Consider the following 23958-nt stretch of genomic DNA (forward strand, 5'->3'; position numbering starts at 1 on the left):
TCAAGGACTACCTGTACTACACTTTTTACATGTTTCCCTATGATGTGCTGTGGACTGACAACCTGCTTTGAAAATCTGAAGGGAAAAAAAGTGCGAATTTTGAATAAGATGGCCACTTTTTTCTGTCTCCATTTTATCATTACTCCATTGGCACATTTGTCTCCCTTCAGCCCTCTAGGTCTACCCAGGCAATTGACATGGTACAATAGGGGCAGATTTATTCATTTGTCCTCCTGGAGATTCAACTAGAGCCTTGGTGGAGCAGTGGGCTAATGCCTCCTTAAGTAACACCAGCTGCCTGCAATTAGTGCAGGTTCGAGTCCCACCAGGCTCAAGGTTGACTCAGCCTTCCATCCTTCCGAGGTAGGTAAAATGAGGACCCAGATTGTTGGGGGCAATTAAGCTGACTTTGTAATAATGCTGCTTGGGGGTGTGTGAAAGCCCTAATAAGCAGGCATATACTTAGAATGAAGGCTACTGCTAAGTTTGTAAAGCCGCCCTGAGTCTTCGGAGAAGGGCGGGATATAAATGGAATTAAAATAAAAAATAAAATAAAATAAACTACATAACTGAGGAAGTAATATCTGGGTTACAGATGGGCAGGTATGAACTGATGTGCATTGGACCAAATGAAAGGCAAAGTATCCTGAAGTCTAGCAGCATTTTTTTTTCAATGGCAGCAGTTCAAACATCTGAATTTGAGTAATATATGAGAAACACATATATGATAAATCAATGGTTTCTTTTGGGCTAGTATTTCTTTTTAAACAGCAATTCCTTTCAACCTAGGCTCAGTTGCTAAGAAAATGAAGTTAATGAATTTCAAAAATATGCATTCCTGTATATTTTTCTCTTTTAGCATTGTTTTAAAGGTCACTGTATCTGGTTAACTCCAGATATCTTGAAGCAAGATGGAAACTGGGGAGCATGGAGTAAATTTGGTGCCTGTTCCCGAACTTGCGGAACAGGAGTGAAATTCCGGACACGCCAGTGTGACAATCCACAGTAAGTTGAACCTAATCAAATTATGCTCTTTGATAATAAATTTTGTTCGAGATGTCTTCAATGACTTTTAAAATAATGTTGTTAAACTAACACAAAATATTTTAAAAATTGCTTAGTTATGATTAGGCCACTGCCTTGCTCTTGAATTTGTTTCACTGTGAACCTTTTGGAAAGATAAAAAATCAAACAGGTTATGCAATGTTGTTGCAGACTGTATTGCAACATGTCATACTATGTTGTTTTCTTATTGTCATTCCTTTTAAAAGAGTAAATTTGTTGAGTTTAAGATGTCTAATTGAAGGGGCGCGGTGGCTCAGTGGGTTAGGACACTGAGCTTGTCGATCAGAAGGTCGGCAGTTTGGTGGATCGAATCCCGAGTGCCGTGTAGCAGAGTGAGCGCCTGTTACTCGTCCCAGCTTCTGCCCACCTAGCAGTTTGAAAGCACGTAAAAATGCAAGTAGAAAAATAGGGACCACTACGGTGGGAAGGTAACAGCGTTCCGTGCTAGTCATGCCGGCCACATGACCACGGAGACGTCCTCGGACAAGCGCTGGCTCTTCGGCTTTGAAATGGAGATGAGCACTGGCCCCTAGAGTCGGAAACGACTAGCACGCATGTGCGGGGGAACCTTTACCTTTACCTAATTTAATAAATGTCAATCTGTTGTGCATCCTGCTTGGGAATTCTAATGAATGAAAGTAATAGTAATGCAATACATTTTATAAATGAATATTGGCTATGATCAAATATAACCCTGCTATACTTTGCCAAGTCATTGTCTTTTTTTTCCTAATAGGCATTCTGCATCCAAATTTATAAACTGCAGAATAGTTTAAGATGCAAGTGATCTATACACTTTGTGTTAAAACAAAAAGAGACTTACTGGATTTTGTCTGTGTGTGAGATTTCCCTTTCTAATATAAGAAGCATATATGTAAATGTTTGATGTGGTGTTTGCCTGAAGTAATGAAAAACTAGGTATCTTTATTTCCACTAAAATGTCTTATTAACTTCAAGATCGGTGTTGCTGCAGATTCACACTTATTTCATGTTTCGCAAGGCAATTCCACTGATTTTACTGGAAGAAACAATTTTTAGCTCTATAGATTTCTTTGTACCAAATTTAATCATAAATCTAAAATCAATTGTTTGAAATGAATCATGAAATCATTTTATAGGTATCATGTTTTTGTGTTTACTATTGAAGCAAGGGATGATATAAGAGAAGTTTATTTTTGCCAGAAAGCCAACTTCTTGAGTATTCAGGGATTTAAAGGAATAGCACTTCTGATGCTATTTTTTTAAAAATATCATTGTTATGGATTCTTCATGTAAAGTAACGAAATCTAAAAACAGAACAAAAGGCAACATGAGAAAATGCAGGCATAAGTTAAAAGGTAATATAATAAATATTTGGTGCATAACCTCCTTAATAAATTACAGTAAGATTTAGGAAATTAAATTATCCAAGCAATAAAATGAAAAATTTAAACTGGGTATTAACCTGTCAAGGAGATACCATAATCACTTCTAGTACTTAATCTCTCTTAACTGCTGAAAACTGCCATGAATTGCCATTGACTGCAATAACGATAGCACTTAGACTTATATAGTGCCCCATAGAGCTTTACAGCACTTTCTAAGTGGTTTGCAGAGTCAGTGTATTGCTCCCAACAATCTGGGTCCTCATTTTACCAACCTTGGGCAGAATTAGCTATGGCTATGGGCAGAATTAGCCTGCACTCTACATACTTAAGAAATAATCTTTACTTCTTCCTGCTTGCTTGATTCCCCACATTCCCATTGAAAAGTTCCTTCTGGCTACTGCCCAAATTTCTGGTGTGGGTTTTAAGGTTATTAGGGGCTACAGAAGGGAAAGGACAATTTCTCCCAGCTTTGCTTATAGGATCTCTTTTTTAAGCATGAAACCTTCATTGTATCTCACCCACAACTATTTCAGCATTCACATAGTATATGTTTGGAGTTTCATATGTATCCATATATCTCATTAGAGCATGGTTAATTTTTTTCATATTGCATATATTGAGATTAACAGCACACAACTGTGCCTTCCTACCTCATATATGTCAAGTGTTCTAAATGGAGCTTATAGATTTCGGAAATAATTGGAAATTAATCCTGGGACTGAACAATAAATAAGGGATAAAGAATCTGTGGAATTCCAGACACTGTTGACTGCAGTTCTTTAAATCCTTGAAGTTTTTTGCATGGAGTCCATGGGAATTTGAATCTAATATCTGGAGATGCACCACTTTTCCATCTCCAATAAAATGCAATGGTCTATTACACTATCAATCTAAAATCATTCATTAGTATTACTTCTTCTTTTCCCTAGCCCTGCTAATGGAGGCCGCACATGTTTTGGGCCAAGCTATGAGTTCCAGCTATGCAATAGCCAGGATTGCCCTGATGATAATGAAGACTTCAGAGAAGAGCAGTGCAAGCAGTGGGATCCTGTTTTTGAATATCAGAATATGAAGCATCACTGGCTCCCATATGAACATACTGATGGTTTTTATTTATCTTTTTTAATTTCATTATTAGCAGAGCAGACTAGTATAACTCTGCCCAGTTTTGAAGACTGGAATGTCCTGTATGCAGAAATACTGCAATTCATTAGCATTAACCCTCAGATCACGGGTGGGCAACTAGGGTCCCTTTAGAATCTATGGACTTCAACTCCCAGAATACCTGAACCAGCCATGCAATGAGCATGCGATTCATATTAGGAATGATTTAGGCTGCGTCATCACTCAGTTTAGCCATACTAGTACTTTAACTTGAATTAATGTATATGCTATGCATGATTGACGGTGATAGCAAATAAAGCCTTTTTGTAGAATTGTATTTTAAGGGTTGATCCATTAAGATGGGAGAACTACTTTCTCTCACTTTATGCCACGAGGCATATTGGAATTTCAGTTCCCAGATCTGTAGCCAGGAAGGCTTTTTGATTCTGCTAACCTGGAACTCTTAACTACCCCTGATGAGGATGAAGTGGGGAAGCTGACACAAACTATAAGTTTCCCTATTAAACATTTGGTTTGAAGTATAGTCCCAATTTCTAGAATATGGCTCTATTTTTTTGTCCTTGGACAAGTTGCTTGGAATTTTCGACCTCACCACAAGACTTCTATTAAATCAACATTTATAAAATTATCCAATGAGAAGATAAATTTTGCAAATTTTTTCCTTATAGCTAAAGAAAGGTGCCACCTGTACTGCGAGTCCAAGGAGACTAACGATGTGGTGTATATGAAAAGATTGGTACATGATGGAACACGTTGCTCCTATAAGGATTTGCACAGTATCTGTATGCGAGGAGAATGCTTGGTAGGTTATATGTGTTTCAGGAATTTCTTTTTCCATTTTTCTATCTGTAGGAGTAATATTAAAATTATAATGAGCCATGGTGGCACAGTGGTTAGAATGCAATATTGCAGGCTAATTCTGCTGACTGCTGACTGCCAGCACTTCGGCAGTTTTATTCTCATTGGCTCAGGGTTGACTCAGCCTTCCATCCTTCGGAGGTCGGTAAAAGGAGGACTCAGATTGTTGCGGGAAATATGCTGACTCTGTAAAGCACTTCGAGAGGGCTGTAAAACACTGTGAAGCGGTATATAAGTGCTATTGCTATAATGGGCTAGTTTTTCCCCTTCCCGGACTAATTTATATAAAGATTCTATAAACTATAGAAATGAAATTGAAAAATGATTTTAAAAGAAATCAGATGTGTAGTACTTTACTGTTTTATTGGAAGTGGCAGAATATTTTTTAAATCATAATATTTATTAGCAGTGAACTTAATCCTCAGGAGGGAATTGTTATATGTGAAAACAACTATTTAAAAGGAAGGTATTTGTTGAAGTGCAACAATTTTTAAAGGAGAAAAAAGTCATTACGTGGAAAGAAAATTCTCCAAAGAGTCCCAAGAAAAATAGCTGTGCTCTACAACTGTAGAATGTTTAGAAGGTTTAGAGATTTAAGATGGCAGGAAATGAAATGGTGTGGTGAGAGACAGTGCGGTGTTGTGAATGCATTACTTAGTTTAAGATGGCTCTTAAGCATGTTTCTAAATTTATTCAAGGAAATCATGATTGCCATCTATAAGCACATGCTCTAGATCAGTCAAGTCAAACTCATGACATCATGTGACATCATGTGACATATTGCAACTTTTTCCCCATTGCCGTCAATGGGGTGGGTGCAGTTTCAGTATGACACATCTGGCCCATGGGCCAGAAGTTTGACATGCCTGCAGTAGATGAAAACATAGATCCAGCAGTCAACTGGACTATTCTTAAACTCTTCTTTTAAAACTTTTCTTTTAATTTTTAGTGCATGTTGGAAAGTTCCATAAGGACAATGTTTAGAAAGAATACCTGTTATTTAGTGAATTGTTCATGTCCTTCTAATCACAGAGATGTCAAACTCATGATGTCATGTGACGTCGTGCAATGTATCGGGACAGTTTTGCCATTGACGGCAATGGGGTGGGTATGGCTTCCAGATGACGCGTCTGGCCCGCAGGCCAGGAATTTGACACCTCTGTTCTAATGGTACTCTGAGCCATCACAACATACATGATTTTCTTGAAGCACTCTGGCAATTCCCAAAGTTTTACCTATACCCCAAGAAAAGTGACCCTAATTTATTTATTTATTTATTTATTTATTAGTTGAATTTATATACCGCCCTATTCCTGAATGACTCAGGGCGGTTCACAGGGCAGTTAAAACAGTACAAAAAGAGAATAAAATGGAATTAAATTAGTACAAGCCCACAATTCATAATAACAATAAAATTAAAATTTTAAAATTAATTTAATATAATTTAATATGATTTAATTAAAATACTTTAAAATTTAAAATCCCTCAATCCAGGCCAGACAATTCGAACAACCAGGTTTTTAAGTCCCGGCGAAATGAGCGAAGGTCGGGGGCAGTCCGAAGCTCCATCGGCAGTTCGTTCCAAAGGGTGGGCGCACTCACAGAGAACGCCCTCCCCCTGGGAATCACCCGCCGGCAATCTCTAACCGGCGGAACCCTAAGGAGGCCCTCCCTAAATTAAATCTTAATTTAGATTAAGATTCAGTGTTTGCCATGTGATACAGTCATTCTAGATACACTTGGGTACAATTTTCAGCAATTCTTAATCAGAACCATACCTACCATTCAGTTTTCAAGTTATCTGCTTAAAATAAACCTTGTGTTTCATGATATGTAACTTGAGGAAAAACTTGCTGAAGTGTAATGTCTTTAAACTGAGAGAGAGAAAGAGGAGCATATGGTTGTTTTTGGTGTTATTTTCTCAGGGATTGTAGATATGGAACTCTAGGTCTACCATTTTCACTATCTGAAATAAATGTGAAAAAAATAAAATATCTACTTAAACTCAAGTTCTGAAGAGTGTTCTTCTGTTCTTGAAATAAGGCTCCGTGAAACTACCAATATATTATTGCAGGAACATACTTATATTTTAGTTCCGAATATCCTGCTTAAATATCCTGATTTAGTTATCGTTCAAAAAAAAAAGGAAGACTCTTACAAACAAAACAAATGGATTTTTTTCTTTGCTTCAGAAAGTCGGCTGTGACAGAGTAATAGGCTCATCAAAGGAAGAAGACAAATGTGGCGTGTGCGGTGGAGACAACACCCATTGCAAAGTGGTGAAAGGAACATTCTCCAGGGCACTAAAGAAACAAGGTTGTTCTTATTTAAATATAATGTCCTTGCCCCAGAAAACTATGCATTTAATTTTAAAAGGATTTCAAAATTCCTTTAACAGCCTATTTCCTTTGCTGCATCAAATGCTACTCTTTGAATAGGCTCTGATGGAAACATGTTTTTTAAATAAAATCAATATACAAAGAATACCCTAAAATGTATGTGTCTGAGACATGTTGTCATATAACGATGTCTTGGGGTACTCAAATTGTAAGATAGAATCCTATGTAAGTCTACTCACAAAGAGTATTTTGAATCTGACTCCAAAGAAGTGAGTTTCAGACAATAGCCTTAATTTAATGCAGATATTGTCACATCTCAACACCTTTGAGGAGATTCTATCAACTATCATCTTAAAGTGAAGAAATAAAAAAATCCATACCCAAACTGTGGGAGATAGATATTTTCAGACCTGCTTATATCTCTGTCCCCTTTCAGTCTTGCCTATGGCTTCTGTCCTTCCATTCTGGCCACTGTTGTGACTCTTTATATGAGGTATTAAAAGGGAAGCAAATCAGCCCTGCATTCAGACCACCATTGGTTCTTGCTGAAATGCTTGTCCGTCTTCATACCTCATCCTTAAAACCAGAGTGTTGAATATGGAGCATTGGATATATGCAGGCTTTCAGCTTTCTTGGTTGGTCATTCTAAACTAAGGTTGTTGTCTGGCTCTACAAAAAATTTCCACTTTGCCTAATGTCTATTTTTTTTAGGGAGGGTGAAAAATCTTGTCAAAGAACGGAGTCCTTCAAGTTGGAAGACAGCCCAAAAGACAGAACTGAACAAATAAACTGAGATCCATGCATAAAAGGATCCTCATTTTAAAAGGAAAAATATCAGCTTTCCTTCACTACCCAACCCTGCATGCTCAGGAAAAAAGATGATAGTGAGCCTTTAAAATAGATGAAATGACTTAAAATTGTGCAGTGATCTTGATTCAAAAAGGAAAAGTTAATTGGGAGCAAGCAGAGATGTACGCACCACAGCTTCTGGTTCCTTGTTGTCTTTAAAGAGTTGCCAACAGATGTGATGTGGACATCAGCATGCACTCTGAATCACCTCTCTTTTTTGAGTCTGGTTCAAATGCTCCATCCGGTGTTTACAATTATTACTTTATTTCCTGCTTTTAGTTTTCCAGGGAGTGCAAGATGATTTCTATGGAGCTACCCTATTTTATTTTTACAGAAGCCCTTATTACTAGGCTGGAGTGAATTGTATATTATGCATTTACACCCTCTCTCTCTTTTTATTTTCTTGTTCAGTTTCTCTACATCATCAGTATGCCATGTTTTTACAAAGAGAAGGAGAAAACCAGATATCAGAGGAAATAAAGTCAGAGGGTCAATAGTTAATATGGAACACCACTTCCATATTCTTTGTGTAGCTCCTTTATACTCTGTACAGTTAAAATGACATGGCAACATTGAAGGGGGTTTAAAGGAGGAGTTCCAGGATGTTCAGGGTTCAGAGAGCTAAACCTTTTGGTTGAAGGAGCTGCAAATGTTTAGCTGCCAAAGAAAAGACCAAGGGTGGTGTATCAACTATAGGCTAACTGAGTCATGGTGGCGCAGTGTTTAAAATGCAGTATTGTAGGCTAACTCTACCCACTGTCAGGAGTTCAATCCTGATCGGATCAAGATTGACTCAGTCTTCCATCCTTCCGAGGTTGGCAAAATGAGGACCCAGATTGTTGGGAGCTATATGCTGACTCTCAACACTGCTTAGAGAGGGCTGTAAAGCACTGTGAAGTGGTATATAAGTCTGCTATTGCTACAATTATCTTAAAAAGTGGTCATCTGGAGATGTCTTGAAACAGGCTATAGGATAAAGACCAATGGGCTGATATTAAGGGATTCAGGCTGTATATTAGGAATTTCCTGATGGTAAAAGTCATAAAGCAGTGGGTGAGTAGTGGGCTTCCCAATGCTGGAGGTTTTCAGGTGGACTCTAGATGAAGTTCTCAGGGATGATAAAATTGATTCCAGCACTGAATAACAGAAAAGACTAGGTTATTTGTAAAGTCCCTTTTAAATATATCGTATTGATTTTATTCTTGATATTTTATTTTTTAAGAGTATCTTGTGTTGTAAACTCAGATGAATAAACCTGGTTTTGAAAGGAAGCATCCACATTCTTTAGCAAAGAAACAAAAGGTGGCTTAGAACTCACAAGTTAAAACAGTCTATTTCTTCATGGCTAGAGGTTGCATGGAATATTTGTGGGGGGAGACTGAGAGAATCTTCTCAGCGGACAACAAAATGGTGCAAAGAACAATAACAACTATATGAAACCAGTCTTAGAGCTCAGATTGCCATTTTTATGCTTTTTCTGATAGCAAACAGTGCCACCAGTCTTTGGCAATTGTGATTTAAGTCAATTCTGGAGCTGCAAAAATCTTTAAAAGGGAGTTAGATTGCATCTGTTATATAAAATAAAGTAATAGCTATAGCAAATATTAATGATTTATTTTCTTTTGCTTATAAACGTTATTGTTAATAGTTTTAATGCTTTCTTGCAGGCTACTTCAAGATGTTTGACATTCCAGCTGGTGCAAGACATTTACTTATACAAGAATCTGATGCCACTGTTCATAATCTTGGTACATATCGTATTGCATCATATTCAGCTTTGAACTTTACAGTACTAAGTAACTTGGTACCTGCTCTTTGAAATAGTATGTCTAACTTTCCTAAAACTTCGCTTTGAAATAATAAATGTCCAGAATCACCTGGAGTCGGGCAGCATAAATATTTAATAAATTAATAAATTTTACTCCATATAATTGTGCAACAATTTCCAAATGTGCTGCAGAGCTCACATTTCCGATGGATCAGATTCACCAGATGTGTTTTTACTTACATCTCCAGCAACTATTCTCTTGGTCCTTCTTTCTTGTTCTAAGCCAGCTGCAGCAAGAATGTTCAATCAAGCAAAGTTTCAATGATAATTGAAGCTCTCAAATCTTTATAGTTCAGTGAATCAATAAGAGGCATTGTCTTGTAGGTTGTAATTAATTAGAAGCAGATTTGTGTCCACTGACCTAGTAACTTTTCTATGAATCATCTACGTTTCGTGAATTGCTGTTCTCCACAGCTGTCTGAGATTAATAATGTTCATTGCACAGACATATTCCTTACATATTCCTTACATTAGATAAACTGTTCCTGAAAAACCATGAGCAAGATATAAACCTTCTGTTTTTGTAGCATGTATGGATGCTGACAACACAAATGAATCTTGAAGCAGTTGGGAAGGAGGGCAGTAAGTGTACAAGGCTGTCATCTCTGACTATTATTTTGAAAGATAAAATATTCCTTACATGTTTTAATGTAGAAGTGGGCCAGCAAATTTAGCAGTGACAAGCAGAGAGATGTAAAGACTGCTGCTGAGCTTGTATATGAAAAGAGGGAAGATGAGTGTGTAAAATCCTCCTGTTTGAAGAGACCTGGTACAATCAAATCACCTTTCGTGGAGAAAAGATTTGTCATATTTAAAACACGTGCTCTTAGGTTATTGATTCCATTTGCTGATTACTGTTTTTGAAATTAAACTATTTTCCTTTTTCAAATCAGCCAAAAATGAAGCCTACAAATTTGGGCCCCTACAACTACAATCAATATATAGCTAATTATCTGAGAATAGTAGCCAATTTGGAACCCATTAAACTACAGTTTGGAGGAGGTGGAAGGAATACAAACATCAGTCTCTCCTCTTCACAAATTTTGCTCTGTCTCTCTCATTCTGACACTTCTCTATAAAATTCCTTCTTTAATGGAATGTTAGTGATAAAAATAACAATAAAGAAGACTGTGGCAAACTGTAGGTTTTCCATATAGATGGAAGACTATGTTGTCTTGACCCCTATATTTTTGTAAATCAGGAAGAACCATTGCACAGTAAAGCTTTATCTGGGGGACAATCTTAAGATATCCTAACAATTCTAGCAGGGAGAATAGTTGGAAGTTTGAAAAACAAGGGAGAATCTGCCACATCCCTGTTAGGTTCTCAGAAAGCACAACAAGCCTTGTACTATTGTTTAAGGTGAATAATAATATAATTCATAGTCTGCCACATTTAGAATCACATAGTACACTGCCTTGAGACTTTTGACAGTTAGGCAGCCTAACAAAAAAATTATAATAATAAATCCTCATTTTTTCCAAAACTCTGGGAAGGACCTATTTTATTTTTGTTAGTACTAAAATGTTTATAGAAACTTTTCTGGTGATTTTTTGATGAATTCTCCAAGTAAAATGAACAAAGCAAGCAGTCACTTCTGTGACTTCTATTTTCTTTACTCACTGGATTATAATTAAAAATTAGAAGGAAGGGGAAGCTCCCCGACATCTCCTGACTTCACGTTTCTCATTTTGTTTTTAGCGATCAAGAATCGAGAAACAGGGAAATTTATTCTAAATGAAGATAACTACGTGCCAGACTCCAAAACTTTCATCAACATGGGTGTAGAATGGGAGTATCGAAATGATGAAGACAGGGAAATGGTTCAAACGATGGGCCCTTTACGTCATGGTATCACCATTTTGGTAAGTTCCCTGAAGATGAGGGTGCGATGCGACAGTGAGCCATGCACCCTTTATTTGATATATAGCATCAGTTAAAGGAATCAGTTTTGAGGGTGAAAGCCAAATCTTAGTTTGTGACTCCCAACTATATATGGTGCCTCTTTTGTTCATGAGAGCTCTAGGGATATGGATTTCCCTTTTTTCAGAAAACAAGATTGGGGAACTTATGGGGGGGAAGTGGTTGGTTAGAGTGACAGAGGTGAAATGCCAGGACCGTGGACCTGGAACAAGACCAGAGAATCACAGAAGCCTAAACCTTGTTTGGAATCTGGTTTTGAAGAGATTTTAAAAGTGATGTTAAAATGATCTTCCTGAAAAGATATACATTATCTGTCTAACTAGGTAATTCCTCATGGTAATGGAAAGATTTCATTGACATACAAATTTATGATCCATGAAGATTCTTTAAATGTTGATGATAACAATGTCTTGAAAGATCCTGTACCATATGAATGGGCTCTGAAAAAATGGACCCAGTGCTCAAAACCTTGTGGAGGAGGTAAAGATGCTGATGACTGCATTGACTTTTATGTCTGTTATTTTAAAAAAACTGTGTTTCTAATTGTGCTTTTAAGTATGCTTGATGGTTTAATATGGCTTATAGCTGAATTTGAGACAGGAATCCATGAAGTTAAAATGACCTAACAGGCTTACCTGTAATTTCTTATCTGTGGTACTGTAATTCATTGATTCATTCAGTGCAGCACATTTGATTTTTCCAAACAATCATCCACCAGTCTTTGTGAGATTATCCAAAGTGTAATGATTTATTATGCAAAGTGTAATAATGATCAGTTACATTTTAATATGAAAACGTTTAGTTCATAGGTAGAAAAATACATTCCATGGAAAAAATTCTATTAGTCATAACATGCTGCACATCTAGAAAAGGAAGAGTAGTTTAAAATGTAAGCAGATGAAATAAACAAATGGCAGGAGACAAAATGCTGCAGTGTAAATTTTCACCAGTACCTTGCATTTCACATCTAGAGTAGACTGAACCAACACAGTACTTAACCAGTAACATGTCAGTTGTTTGTTTTTTTACAGAAACATGCAAAACTGTTCTACATTATCTCATTTCCCAACCCCCAGAATTCTACTTGCTCTGAAATTTGGAATCAATATCAAACACCTACCATACTTACTGCCTCTAACTACAGTAGCAGAATTGCTGAACTGTAGGGAGGAAAGCTGGGGATCTTAAACCTCATCTCCCAGAAGTATTTTAAGACTTCATACCTGACCATCACCTCGTGTTCTTTTTTATAGGGCTGTCACTATCATTCAAGGGGTACTTACTGTATCTCATGTCTTTCCATTAACTGTGCTGTGTCAAAGAGAGACTGCTTTCATATCCTGCGCTGCCTGTCTCTGATTAAATAGTGAAAAATACAAAAGTTGAAATAGTTTCTACTTTAAAGCCTTCTTGATCATTAGAAGGATATGACCAGAAATTTCAGTCCTTGGATCTCCTGTTGGGAGACTGACCAGAGACCAAGGAAATAAAATGTTATGAGAGAGAGAGAAGATGAATGATAAAAATACTTTCTAAATGTAAATATAAAAATGTATACATTAGGTAGAGAAGAAAAATGGTTACAGAGTTGTTCAAAGTATGGGGGAAAGCCAGATTTTAAGAGTTTATAAAATCTGTAATGCTCCTGGCAGACCACAAGATGCCACTGATTTGCTATAAATGAGTGTTCTGCCAGAATATTTAGATTTAGATTAATTATTACAGATCAAAAAAGATTTTAAAATTGGTTATTTCATGCTGCACAGCATGAGGATACATATAATAGGCTGGAATACACACAATTACTTGAATTAAGAAAAATGTAAAAAATAGATAACTATTCTAACATAGAAAAATATATTAATCTTAGTGCAAAGTAAACTTGTTACCTATTTCTTCACATTTAGATTTCTCTTGAAACAGTTGTTTCCTTTATCCATTTTGTCTGAATATTGCCTCAGGTAAATTCTCACTTTATTAGAGGTTTCCCAAACTCAGCTCATACATTCTTCCTATGTTCCTTTCTCACGTTCTGTTTTTGACTTTTTAAGAGGATTCATTTTCTACCTCCAGAACAGAGCAAGACACAGTGCTATCTCTTGATCTACATGACAAAAACCATGGCTGATCTGAAAATACAGATTCTAAGTCCATAGTCTGCACAAGGATATGTCTGTTTTCAGTTTCTGTGTTCTCCTGGTTGCCAAAAACATTCTCAACATCATTCTAAATCATTCATTTAATATTATGAGTACAAAATGCAGCCATAACACAGATGTGTTTAGTGGACTAAAGGTAAAATCATTTCAGCCAAGCGTGACTTTGATAACTGAACAGACACAGACACATACAAATTGTTTTCTTAGCAAGTTTATGAGTTGCCACTGCTTTCTGCACATATCATTCTTCTACTTCTCAGTATGGCGTACACCTCTGGGATTTCCAGATGGTTGGATCTTAATTTTTTGACTAACTTACAACTAAGGGTAAAAACTGCAGGGATAGGGGATGGGGCAGGATCCCATTTTAACCATTTTGTGATTGTCCTGTTTTTTTGCAACCTGTATCTGACAGACAAGTGTATTGATTTCTTCTGTATAATTGAAACCTGATATTGCCTGATCTAGAAAGCTAAACAAAATCACTCCTGGTTTGGTGGAAGAGAGGACCTTTTAGGAAACTCAGGGTAGTTGACTATACTGAGAAGTCAAACTTAAAGGGACCGGAATGTATCTGTGTAAATTATCAAGAGTCAAGCTTGACTCCAGTGAGATTTTACTTGACTTTTATATAACTGAAGCTAATTTATAAACCATTAACAACTCTATATGCTGTCCTGGATTACTGAGAGATGGACAAGCATCCATGTGGAAGAGAATTATTCTATTATCTCTGGTTTAACTGATGTAAGGAAATAATAAAATAGCGCAGGATCCAATCTGGTCCACCGGGACACAGAGGTTTTGGTCTTCCGAGCTTTCGGACACATGCTGGAGCCTATTTTCAGGGAACTTCTCTCTAGAGAAAAGATGGGCTCCAGCTGGGAAGACAAAACTTCTGTTGAACGGACCCACACTGAATCCTGCAACATTATCCTGGGACACGTATATTCACCTTCATTCATAAAACAGTGGCCAGAGTATTTTTAATAGGGGGGGGGAATAAAAAATATTTGAATTATGTGAAAGTTCTTTGCAATGTTGAAGATAAAGTAAGTTTTCCCCCCCTAAGGCTACCAATTTACAAAATATGGTTGCCGGAGGAAGAATGATCTGAAGATGATCCGTCGCAGTTACTGTGAGTCTATCTCAAAACCCAGGCCCATTCGTAGAGTGTGCAATCTCCAGGAATGTTCCCAGCCAATGTAAGTGGGTCTCTCTGAATATTCACTGCCATTAAATACTCATCTCCTAATGCAACATTGCCTTGCTTCAGATGATTTTGTCTTAATGTTCTTCGCTTTCTGTTGCTTTTTTTGGATCAGGACTGTATTTTTTTTTTATTGAAAAGTTTTAAAATACAATTTTCCTTTGAAAAAACCCCCTTCCCCCTCCCTCCTCCCCTCCCTACCTCCCCCCTATCTCCCCCCCTCCCCCTCTCCCTCCTCCCTCCCCTGCCTCCCCCCCCTCTACTTCCCCTCCTCCCCCCCTCCCCCCCCCGACTTCCCAGAGCAAAATACAAGGTATATATCTAAAAAGCAATCATAAACAATCATATACTAACAATTATAAACTCTAAAATCCATCACTCTCTAGCTTATATAGAGTAAACCAATCCTTAACAATACTAAATATGTATAAAGAACTAAAATAAAAGAAAACTAGCATCATTCCCATCTATGTTCTTCCACAATTCACTATTACCTAGATATATTCTCACTTACACATCACAAGCACCTATCCCTATTAACCTCTCTAGCCAAAATAGGCTATAATAGATAGTTCTTACACAAATTAACCCGCATTAACCCACAAAACTTTTTTCTTCATCCTCTGTAGTAAATTGTCCATTAATTCCAAATTAAAAATTCTGTTACCATACATATCATCCCAAAACTCTTAAAAACACAACTACCACTTGACTATAAGTATATTGTGGAAGTTCCATAGATTTCTACTGGTCTTATTTTTTTATCTTTTTTGAGCGTTTTAAGGCAGCACGCGTCACCCTCTGTTCTCTAGGATCATCCAAAAGAGTTGCAGCTTGATCTCCTCCTGTACCCTTCTCGTCTATATGTCCATCTTCATCCTCTTGATGTTCTCCTTCTCCAGATCCCTCTGCAGCTTCCAGAAGTGTTGATGGGGTTGCTTTTAAAACATTGTTGTAAAAATCATGCGCTTGCTTCACAGTACCCAAACAGTACCTTTTGCCATCATACATGAAGCTCAACCCAGCTGGGATCTCCCATCTGAACCTTATATCTCTTTGCTTGAGCTCTTGCACAAGAAATATAAAGTCCTTCCTTCTCTTTAAAATCTTTGGAGGAATTTCTTTTAGAACCAAAACTTCATGACCAGCAATCACAACTTTAGTATCATAGGCAGCTTGTATAACTTCATCTCTAATTTCCCTTTTTACAAAATAAACCACCACATCTCTAGGCAACTTTCTCTGCTTAGCAATCCACGAATTCACACGAAACACTTTGTCCATGCCTTGTTTTATTTCAGATGCAGGATGGTTCAATATCCCCTCAAAAGCCTCAGAAACCAGCTGCTTTAAATCTTCTTTAATATTCTCTTTTAGGCCTCTAATTCTAACAGCAAACTGCATCTGGTAAAATTGAGCCAGACTCTGTTCGCTATCCATTTTGTCTTTTAAATCTTCAATTTCCAATACTTTTGCTTCTAATATAGCATTCTTTTGAGTCAAGTCTTCCACTTGGTCATCCAGCACCTCCACACATTTAGCTACTTTATGCACTGAGGACAAAATGTCTACCTTCATCTCTCTAAGTTTCTGCTCCATCCTTTCTTCCATTCTCTGCTCCAATTTCTCCAATTTCTCCTCCATCTGTACAAATTTAACACCCATTGACTCCAAAATTAACTGGGTATGTTTTTCAAGATCCTTCGATGTCAATACATCAGGAGAATGCAACGCCTGCAGTAATGATTGTTGTTGCACCGGAGAATTTCCAGCACTCCGAAAAGTTCTAGGGGGAGGTTTAGCCGCCATCTTTTACTTACAATTGTGACGCACTTTCACTTTAAGTTTTAAGCAAAGTCCATCAAGCTTGAGAGTAAAATAAAATAATCCTCTTCATCTCTTCATCTTTCCCTCTTGTACTGCTCTGCCTGCTCTTTTCCTTTCATAGTCTCTCCTTCAAGCAGGGATGGTCGCAGACGCCTGGCTCTGCTCCATAAAGTCCGGAGCAGAGACGCTAGCCAGCTGGGAGCAGCCCAGGCTACGGGGGAGTTCAATCCTTCAGCCGCCCGAGCTCCAAGCTCAGGCGGCCCCGGAGAACTCGACCCCTACCTGGGGGCTCACCCCCTCCTCTTCTCCCGAGGAGGGGGCTTCAAATTCGCCCAAACAGCTGATCGGCGCTGTTTCGGGCGAAAAATCACACAGCTGAGCCGCGGGCAGCCCGGGAAGGCTGTCTCCAGCGCCGCGGAGCCACCGGAAGTCCGATCAGGACTGTATTTTTATAAAGTTATCACCTTAGGAATTATATATGATGTAATGTGAAATGGTGAAATTAGCAATATTAAGATTTAGTTTAAAAATAAGGTAAATAAGGATGTGCCCTGATTGCAAAATGAATTTTGTTGGGGATAAAGTTTTTTTAAAAGAAAAACATATTAGTAAACATAGAATAAGTCATTATTGAACACGTATAAGTGCCTGAATATTTGAAGGGGAAGCACATAGAATTTATATAAATTGATTTTCAGTTCTTTAAAAATATGTACAGGCCATTATTGAAAAATCTTCCATTTACTAATCCTAATCCAAACAGGAATAAAAACTGTAGCATAACTTTTAGAAATGTTGGGTTTTTGAAGAATAGTGGAAAATGAGGATTTTCTGCTTACAAAAACTTTAGATGTAAGCATTATATAGTATTTTTCATTTATATAGTTACTTCTGGTCATTTTAAACAAGTATTTACACTCCATGGTTTGGATTAACAGGCATTATAAAGATAGAGGACATGCCTTTGTTCCTAATCTAACTAGAGACTAGCAATTTTTGAAAAATGCATAAATAGGACTATCACTTTTTGAATCTCATACATGCTCACTCTTGATGAGCCAGGATTTAGCATCATGTCCCAACCAAATTAGTTGATATGTCTGTAGTAAGGTACAATGCTGGGCACTCAGCTACCACTTAATTCACATCATTGGTTGTTAGCAGACCTTCAGTGTAGTAAAACAAACATACCTAAAAGGAAGGAATATCATACAGCAGCCGTTTTGTAAACACATTAATTTGAAAATCCTAAAATCATAGATGTCTTGGGAATGGTGTCCACTCTATAATTCATTTGCTTTTCACATTCCTTAGTTCACTGTGTCCTAAATAAAAACTGAAGGGGATATCTAGGTATTTCTTGGAAAGAGCAACAATTTAATTTTAAAGAAGAAAATCTCCATGGAGGTTGTTTCTATTTCACTTACTGTAGATCAGAGGGTGTCACAGCCTGAGCGCAGCCTATTTGTGAAGCATCTTGAGCAATTCACTGTGGGAAATGGAAATGGTGTTAGATGGAATATCGCAAAAGCGAAGAGAGTCCAGAGTTTTGCAACACTTAAGTTTTTAATATTTACAGGTATAGGATTATCACACACACTGTGATTATCACAGATGCAAAAATAGTTAAACATTGTTCCCGAGAGAAATTGTTCTATAACTATGAAACATTTATAATGGCACAACAAACTGTGAAGCTATGGCTTTCATTCTTTCGTATGGTACTTAGCTGACTTAGCTGACTATTGAATTGTTGACAAAGCAAAAGTAGCAAATTTACTTCTAAGAATTATGCTGCTTCTGTGCCAGCTTCTGCTAACAACACTTTTTTTGATAGTTGTTGTCCCTGCTGGTTTCCATATTAATTGTTTAGAGCAGGGGTCAGCAACCTGAAACAGTGAAAGAGCCACTTGGAACCGATTCCCTCACAAAAGGAAAAACTGGGAGCCGCAAAAAATGTGTGCGCATGTGTGTACATGCGCGCATGCGCAGAACAAGGTTTGACTGAAGAGTGGAGCCAAGGCAAGATATGCACCTACCCTGCATATTTGAATTGATTGGTTGAAATTTTTTAGTCCCACTTTTTTTTTGGACTGCACATGGCAGAGGACTGGGAGCCGCGGGTTGCAGACCAGTGGTTTAGAGTATTATGAATAGATGATCTTCTTTGTCAGAAAAACTAGAAGGAAATTCTGTCCTCTCAAGTCTGACACAATTACATTAGGATAGTTCAATAGTAGAATTATTTTAGGTGTCATATTTTTAGAGTTATGCAAAATCCAGCTCTGATTTCTAAGTACAGGTAGTCCTTGACTTACAACCACAATTGAACCCAAAATTTATGTTGCTAAGCGAGAAGGTTTTTAAGTAAATTTTGCCCCATGTTACAACTTTCTTTCTATAGTTGTTAGGTGACTCACTGCCAGTGCTTTTTTTGTAAAAGAAAAAGGTGCCGGAACTCACACATGTCATACAACCCTCCTTGCCTACCCTACAAGGTTCCATCCAAAAAAGGTGCCGGAACTCTGTTCTGAGCGTTCTATGAGAAAAAAAGCCCTGCTTACTGCAGTTGTTAAGTTAGTAACACGGTGGTTAAGTGAATCTGGTTTACCCATTGACTTGGCTTGATGGAAGGTCGCAAAAGGTGATCACAGGACTCTGGAACTCTGAAACTGTCATAAATATGAGTCAGTTGCCAAGTGTCTGAATTTTGATCACATGGCGATGGGAATGCTGCAGTGGTCATAAATATGAAAAACAATCGTAAATCACTTTTTTTCACTGCCATTGTAAGTTTGAACAGTCACTAAATGAACTGTTGTAAGTCAAGGACTACCTGTATATTGGGATTTTATATATTTATAAATTCGTCATTCTTCTCCTTTAATTGAAATCTTTAGTTTTCTCTCTTGTCCTATTATTTAAAAAAAATCAGGAAAAATTTTTTTTCCAAGGGAAGAATTATTTACAATTAATTCCAAAATTTTATTTCAAATTTACTTGAACCCTTAGTCCATTTGTAGCTTTCTAAAACTGAAGTTTTAACAAACCTTCTGCTGTTTATCTTGAGATTTTAAGCTTGTAGCTAAAACTTTTTTTTTTGTTAAAGCATTGAAGACAAACTTACTTGATGCTTTCAAACTTGCTGATCCAAAGATTTCTAATAGCTGATAAGTAATTAACAAGCAATTCCTTCTGTGAACTTAGTATCCTTTCAATGGAGCCAATTGTGCTTGAGCAAGATGACTATTCCCTCATCTCTCATTGCTCAAAACCTGCTGGAGACCACCCCAAAAAGGCTTTTTCACTAGGCAACTGGACTGCCTTGTTTTTCTTTGAAGATGTTTCACTTCTCATCCAAGAAGCTTCTTCAGCTTCTTGGATGAGAAGCAAAACATCTTCAAAACAAAAACAAAAACAAGAAAGTCCAGTTGTCTCATGAAAAAAGCACTTTTGGGATAACTATGACGTGGATGACTGAAAATCTCCATAGGTTGCTGGAGCCCACTATTTTGCACTCTCCTTATGTGGAGCACTTGTGGGCAATCTCTCCCCTGTCCAGAGAGGCTTAAAGACCTGGTCTACTCATTAGCTCTTTGTTCTTCATCACAGTTTTCAGCTCTGCTTTTCATGGAGGTGTCTTCAATTGACTATTCTTCCTCTGCAAGTCCCAGACCAAACAATACACATTCTGGAAATACTCATACTAGTCAGGACCATATCCAGTGACCATATTTGACTTGTTTTTAATTGAAACAGATGGGTGACAGGTGACTGGGAACCTTGCAGCAAAAGTTGTGGGAAGACAGGATATCAGGTGCGTTCAGTACGATGTATCCAAACATTGCACGACAACACAAACCGTTCTGTCCATACCAAATATTGCAGCAGTGATCGTCCAGAGGGCAAGAGGGTTTGCAATCGGGAACTTTGCCCTGCACAGTGGTGGATTGGACCCTGGTCGCAGGTAAGCAGACATTTTTTTTATCATGGTTCAATTTATGCAGGGGGACTATACGTATCCATGTGCTTTCTCAATCAAAATAACTGGAAAGGTCTGTGGTCCCCTTTAGCTCCCGTATCTTGGAAATACAAAATGGAATGTATAGATGTTATATTTATATAACAACATGGCTCCGTGTTTCCCTTAGAGTCATCCAGAAGTTTAGAAAGTTGGAAGAAGAGTAACAAAACTGTGATTGTTAGCGCTAAATAATTGTGTGTGTGCGTGTGTGTGTATAAAGATGAAAGATATAAACCAAAAAATGCATTTACAAAAGAGAATCGGAAGCCCATTTTTCTTTCTTTGCTCTCCAGTGTTCTGTAACCTGCGGTAATGGCACACAAGAAAGGCCAATTCTCTGCAGGACAAGAGAAAATATTACTGGCTTATGTAAAGAAGATAGGCCAGAAACAACAAGGCTCTGCAGGCTACCTTCATGTTCTAGTGAGTGCACACATTTTAAAAACTCTTACTTCTTGAGTCTTTTGGAGAGGCAGGGAAGGGGGAGGGCTGAAGTTGGGAGGACTCCTTTGTAACATGGCAACAAACTATAGAGATACAACAGTCACCATTTGCTATTTTACTTCAGAGTAATCTGTCCCATATTCCCAGTGTTAACAGTTTTATCTTTGTTGCAGCTGGAGAAGAAATTTGAAAAACACTTCTTAAAGAAGTCTGATTTTGGGGCGGGGTAAGGGTGGGAGCTCACTGCAGATTATTGTTTGGGGGGAAATGCTAGCAGGCTAGTATGAAATAATAAACAAAGCCAAAATGATGAGAATCATTCTTGACAAGAATCTAAAAGCATTGTTTCTTCTTTGTTGATGGCAGTGTTTTTCAACTTTGACAGCCTAAAGATGTGTGAACTTTGACTCCCAGAATTGCCCAGCCAGCCCTGGGAATTGAAGTCCACACCTCTCCAAGCTGCCAAGGTTAAGAAATATTGGTCTATGAATTACCGGAGGATCAAACTCCATTTTGGAAACTTTAATAGTTGAGACTAGGCACTGAGATTAGTCAATTATCTGAGATTAGTTTTTTTTTCTCACTGCTGTTTTTGTGTTCTGCAGTTCCTCCACATCTATGTTTTTCAATCTAGATCCACAATAGTCCACAGTTGCCTTCCTTAGAGTTGTTGCAAGCCCTAATCAACCACTGTTCCTGTCCGACTTGTTCAAAAGTACCCTTTCAAAGTTTTAATTGCACACCTAACATCCCAAATGTGTGAAGAAATCCTAAAATGGAAGTAAACGTCTCTAAAAACATTTACTCACTAACTTCATTTGTACTGTGTTAGCCTTTCTGAAAGTATGCCACGTTGTGATACATCTGAACAGAAGGGCTCAAATGATTAATTTCATTAAAACTAAAAACACTGGTGTTTTTCTAAGTATAAGTATAGTTTTGGCTTGTGAAATATTTTTCTTTTTGTGATTAGAATCGGGTCTATTAATTCAGCTTTTGGATTGTAAAATGTTCCTTAAAAGCTACAAAAAGTGCTCAGATTTTTTCCCCTTTCTTCCCCAAATCTTTCTTTCTCCTTCAGAAAATTCATCAGATACATCCAAGAAGACTTATATGATACAGTGGCTGTCAAGACCGGACACAGATTATCCCATCCAGAAAATATCTTCAAGTAAAAGACCCATTTATAATTCTGCCTTTGCTTTTAACTGCATGCCACATCAGATGTGGACTTTGCCTTCTGCTCTATTCTTTTTCCTATATGGGACATTTTCTTGAATCTTCAGAGCTTTATCTTGAGATGAATCTTTTTTTTCCCTGCACTGGGTTGCAGTGTTCAATGTCTTGCTTCTCTGGAGATTGAGCAGCCCTTCATTGCTGCAGTGGAGGTCGTCAAGGGGTTGGGTGTATGAAGCAGAATATCTGCAGTTTGTTGTAAGTCCTCTAAAAAGTGAGCTGATGTCGGTTTGCTTGTTGGTTAGTGATGGTGAAAAAAGGCTCTTAACTGGCTCATGATTTGGGTTTGATGGTGAAACTGACAACTTATTGTGAATGTGATCGCATCACAATAATGACAACTTGTAGTGCTAAGGTTTTCCTTTCATCTAAAGGTCCTCTAACTCATGGCAGATTAAGTGTTTTGCAGGGTATTCAAGCAGGGCAAAAGCAACCATTCCATCTTTCTTTATAGCCTCATTGCTTCTCAAACCATGTGTCACAATGGCTTTAAAATATGTGTTTGTCACCATGAAAAAAACTTATTATTCAGGAAGATGAGACTTCTTTTTATATATAGTCCGTCAAATGCTGCTGCTACTAAGTACTAATCTTCAAAGGAATCTTTGTTTGGTTTTGTATTAATTTCCCAAAGTAGAAAAACACAATTTTATCAGAGAGCACTTTATGTTCTTTTTTTCTTTTTCCTTTGAAAAAACAATTAGAAAAACAACATGGCAGAACATGTACTTATGCTACAAGTTGTGGTGTGCAGTATTGTAACATTGTTGAGACAATATGGCATTGACACACAATGTAATGTCAAAAGTTGTTCAGCAATTAATTCTTTATTCATCATTACATTCATCAGTCTTTTTTCACCATATGCATATTTGGCTTGACTGTTCAGTTTTTCTATTTGTGTGCTTGTGCGTGCGTGCGTGTGTGCGTGTATGATCTTTAGATGTGTGTCAACTGGCAAGCATAATAGTGTGAACTACAGAATTACCTCAATTTTTATTGATTTGTTTTGTTTTGCTTAGGGAAGAAGAAACTATGTTTAGAAAAATGCCTTAAACTTTAATTGCATTGGCATTAATCTCCAGTTCCAGCTTTAAATAAGTGTACTGGTATCATGAATTGATATTCACGTACAGAGTGTTTTACTTGAATGATTAAACACTGGAGGGAAATTTGCACAGTCCATGTATGAGAAAGAAAAAAGGATCATTACCAAATTGGATGAAGAAAAGTATTTTGCAACACTTAATTTGTTTAATTGCAATTTATTCCTTCAACAGACTTTGTGTTGAAGATCTAAAATTTATTCTCCCTGGACCACTCATGTAATATCAAAGAATAGAAAGGCATTAGTCCTGGGGTACCATAACAATTTTCTTGCTCTCTTTCCACTAACATTTGAAATAACTTACAAAGGTGACCCTGTGGAGTTTGGCAATGTAGCACTTCAAAATGGTCATTATCATGTGATCACATATTTAAATTTTGCTGTTATTATTATTATTTCCTGCTGCAACATGTTAGTAATTACACATGGCAACATAAAAGGCAAAGACATGTTATCTGGCTCTAAATACTGTTATGTAAAATAATTGGTGTATAACTGTTATCAGCATACTTATGACTGTTAGTTACCTTTTAATAGACAACTGTTAAGTGATGTTTGAGAATATGGGTGGCTCTAGAGAATGGTGCAATAAGATA

The 23958-nt window shown here is 37.4% G+C and overlaps 1 protein-coding gene across 1 annotated transcript in view; it reads left to right on the forward strand.

Annotated features, from left to right (window-relative positions):
- Window positions 1-23958, forward strand: part of ADAMTS2 (ADAM metallopeptidase with thrombospondin type 1 motif 2) — a 283066-nt gene that overhangs the window by 253535 nt on the left and 5573 nt on the right. Inside the window, exons 11-21 of the mRNA XM_083353569.1 lie at window positions 860-1005; window positions 3362-3537; window positions 4226-4359; window positions 6608-6731; window positions 9271-9351; window positions 11133-11296; window positions 11678-11834; window positions 14586-14718; window positions 20310-20517; window positions 20868-20997; window positions 22100-22189. Coding sequence (XP_083209695.1) covers window positions 860-1005; window positions 3362-3537; window positions 4226-4359; window positions 6608-6731; window positions 9271-9351; window positions 11133-11296; window positions 11678-11834; window positions 14586-14718; window positions 20310-20517; window positions 20868-20997; window positions 22100-22189 — 1543 coding nt within the window. The remainder of the gene's footprint in view (window positions 1-859; window positions 1006-3361; window positions 3538-4225; window positions 4360-6607; window positions 6732-9270; window positions 9352-11132; window positions 11297-11677; window positions 11835-14585; window positions 14719-20309; window positions 20518-20867; window positions 20998-22099; window positions 22190-23958) is intronic.

This window comes from Vipera ursinii (assembly GCF_947247035.1).
Source record: "Vipera ursinii genome assembly, chromosome: 2".
Lineage (NCBI taxonomy): Eukaryota > Metazoa > Chordata > Lepidosauria > Squamata > Viperidae > Vipera > Vipera ursinii.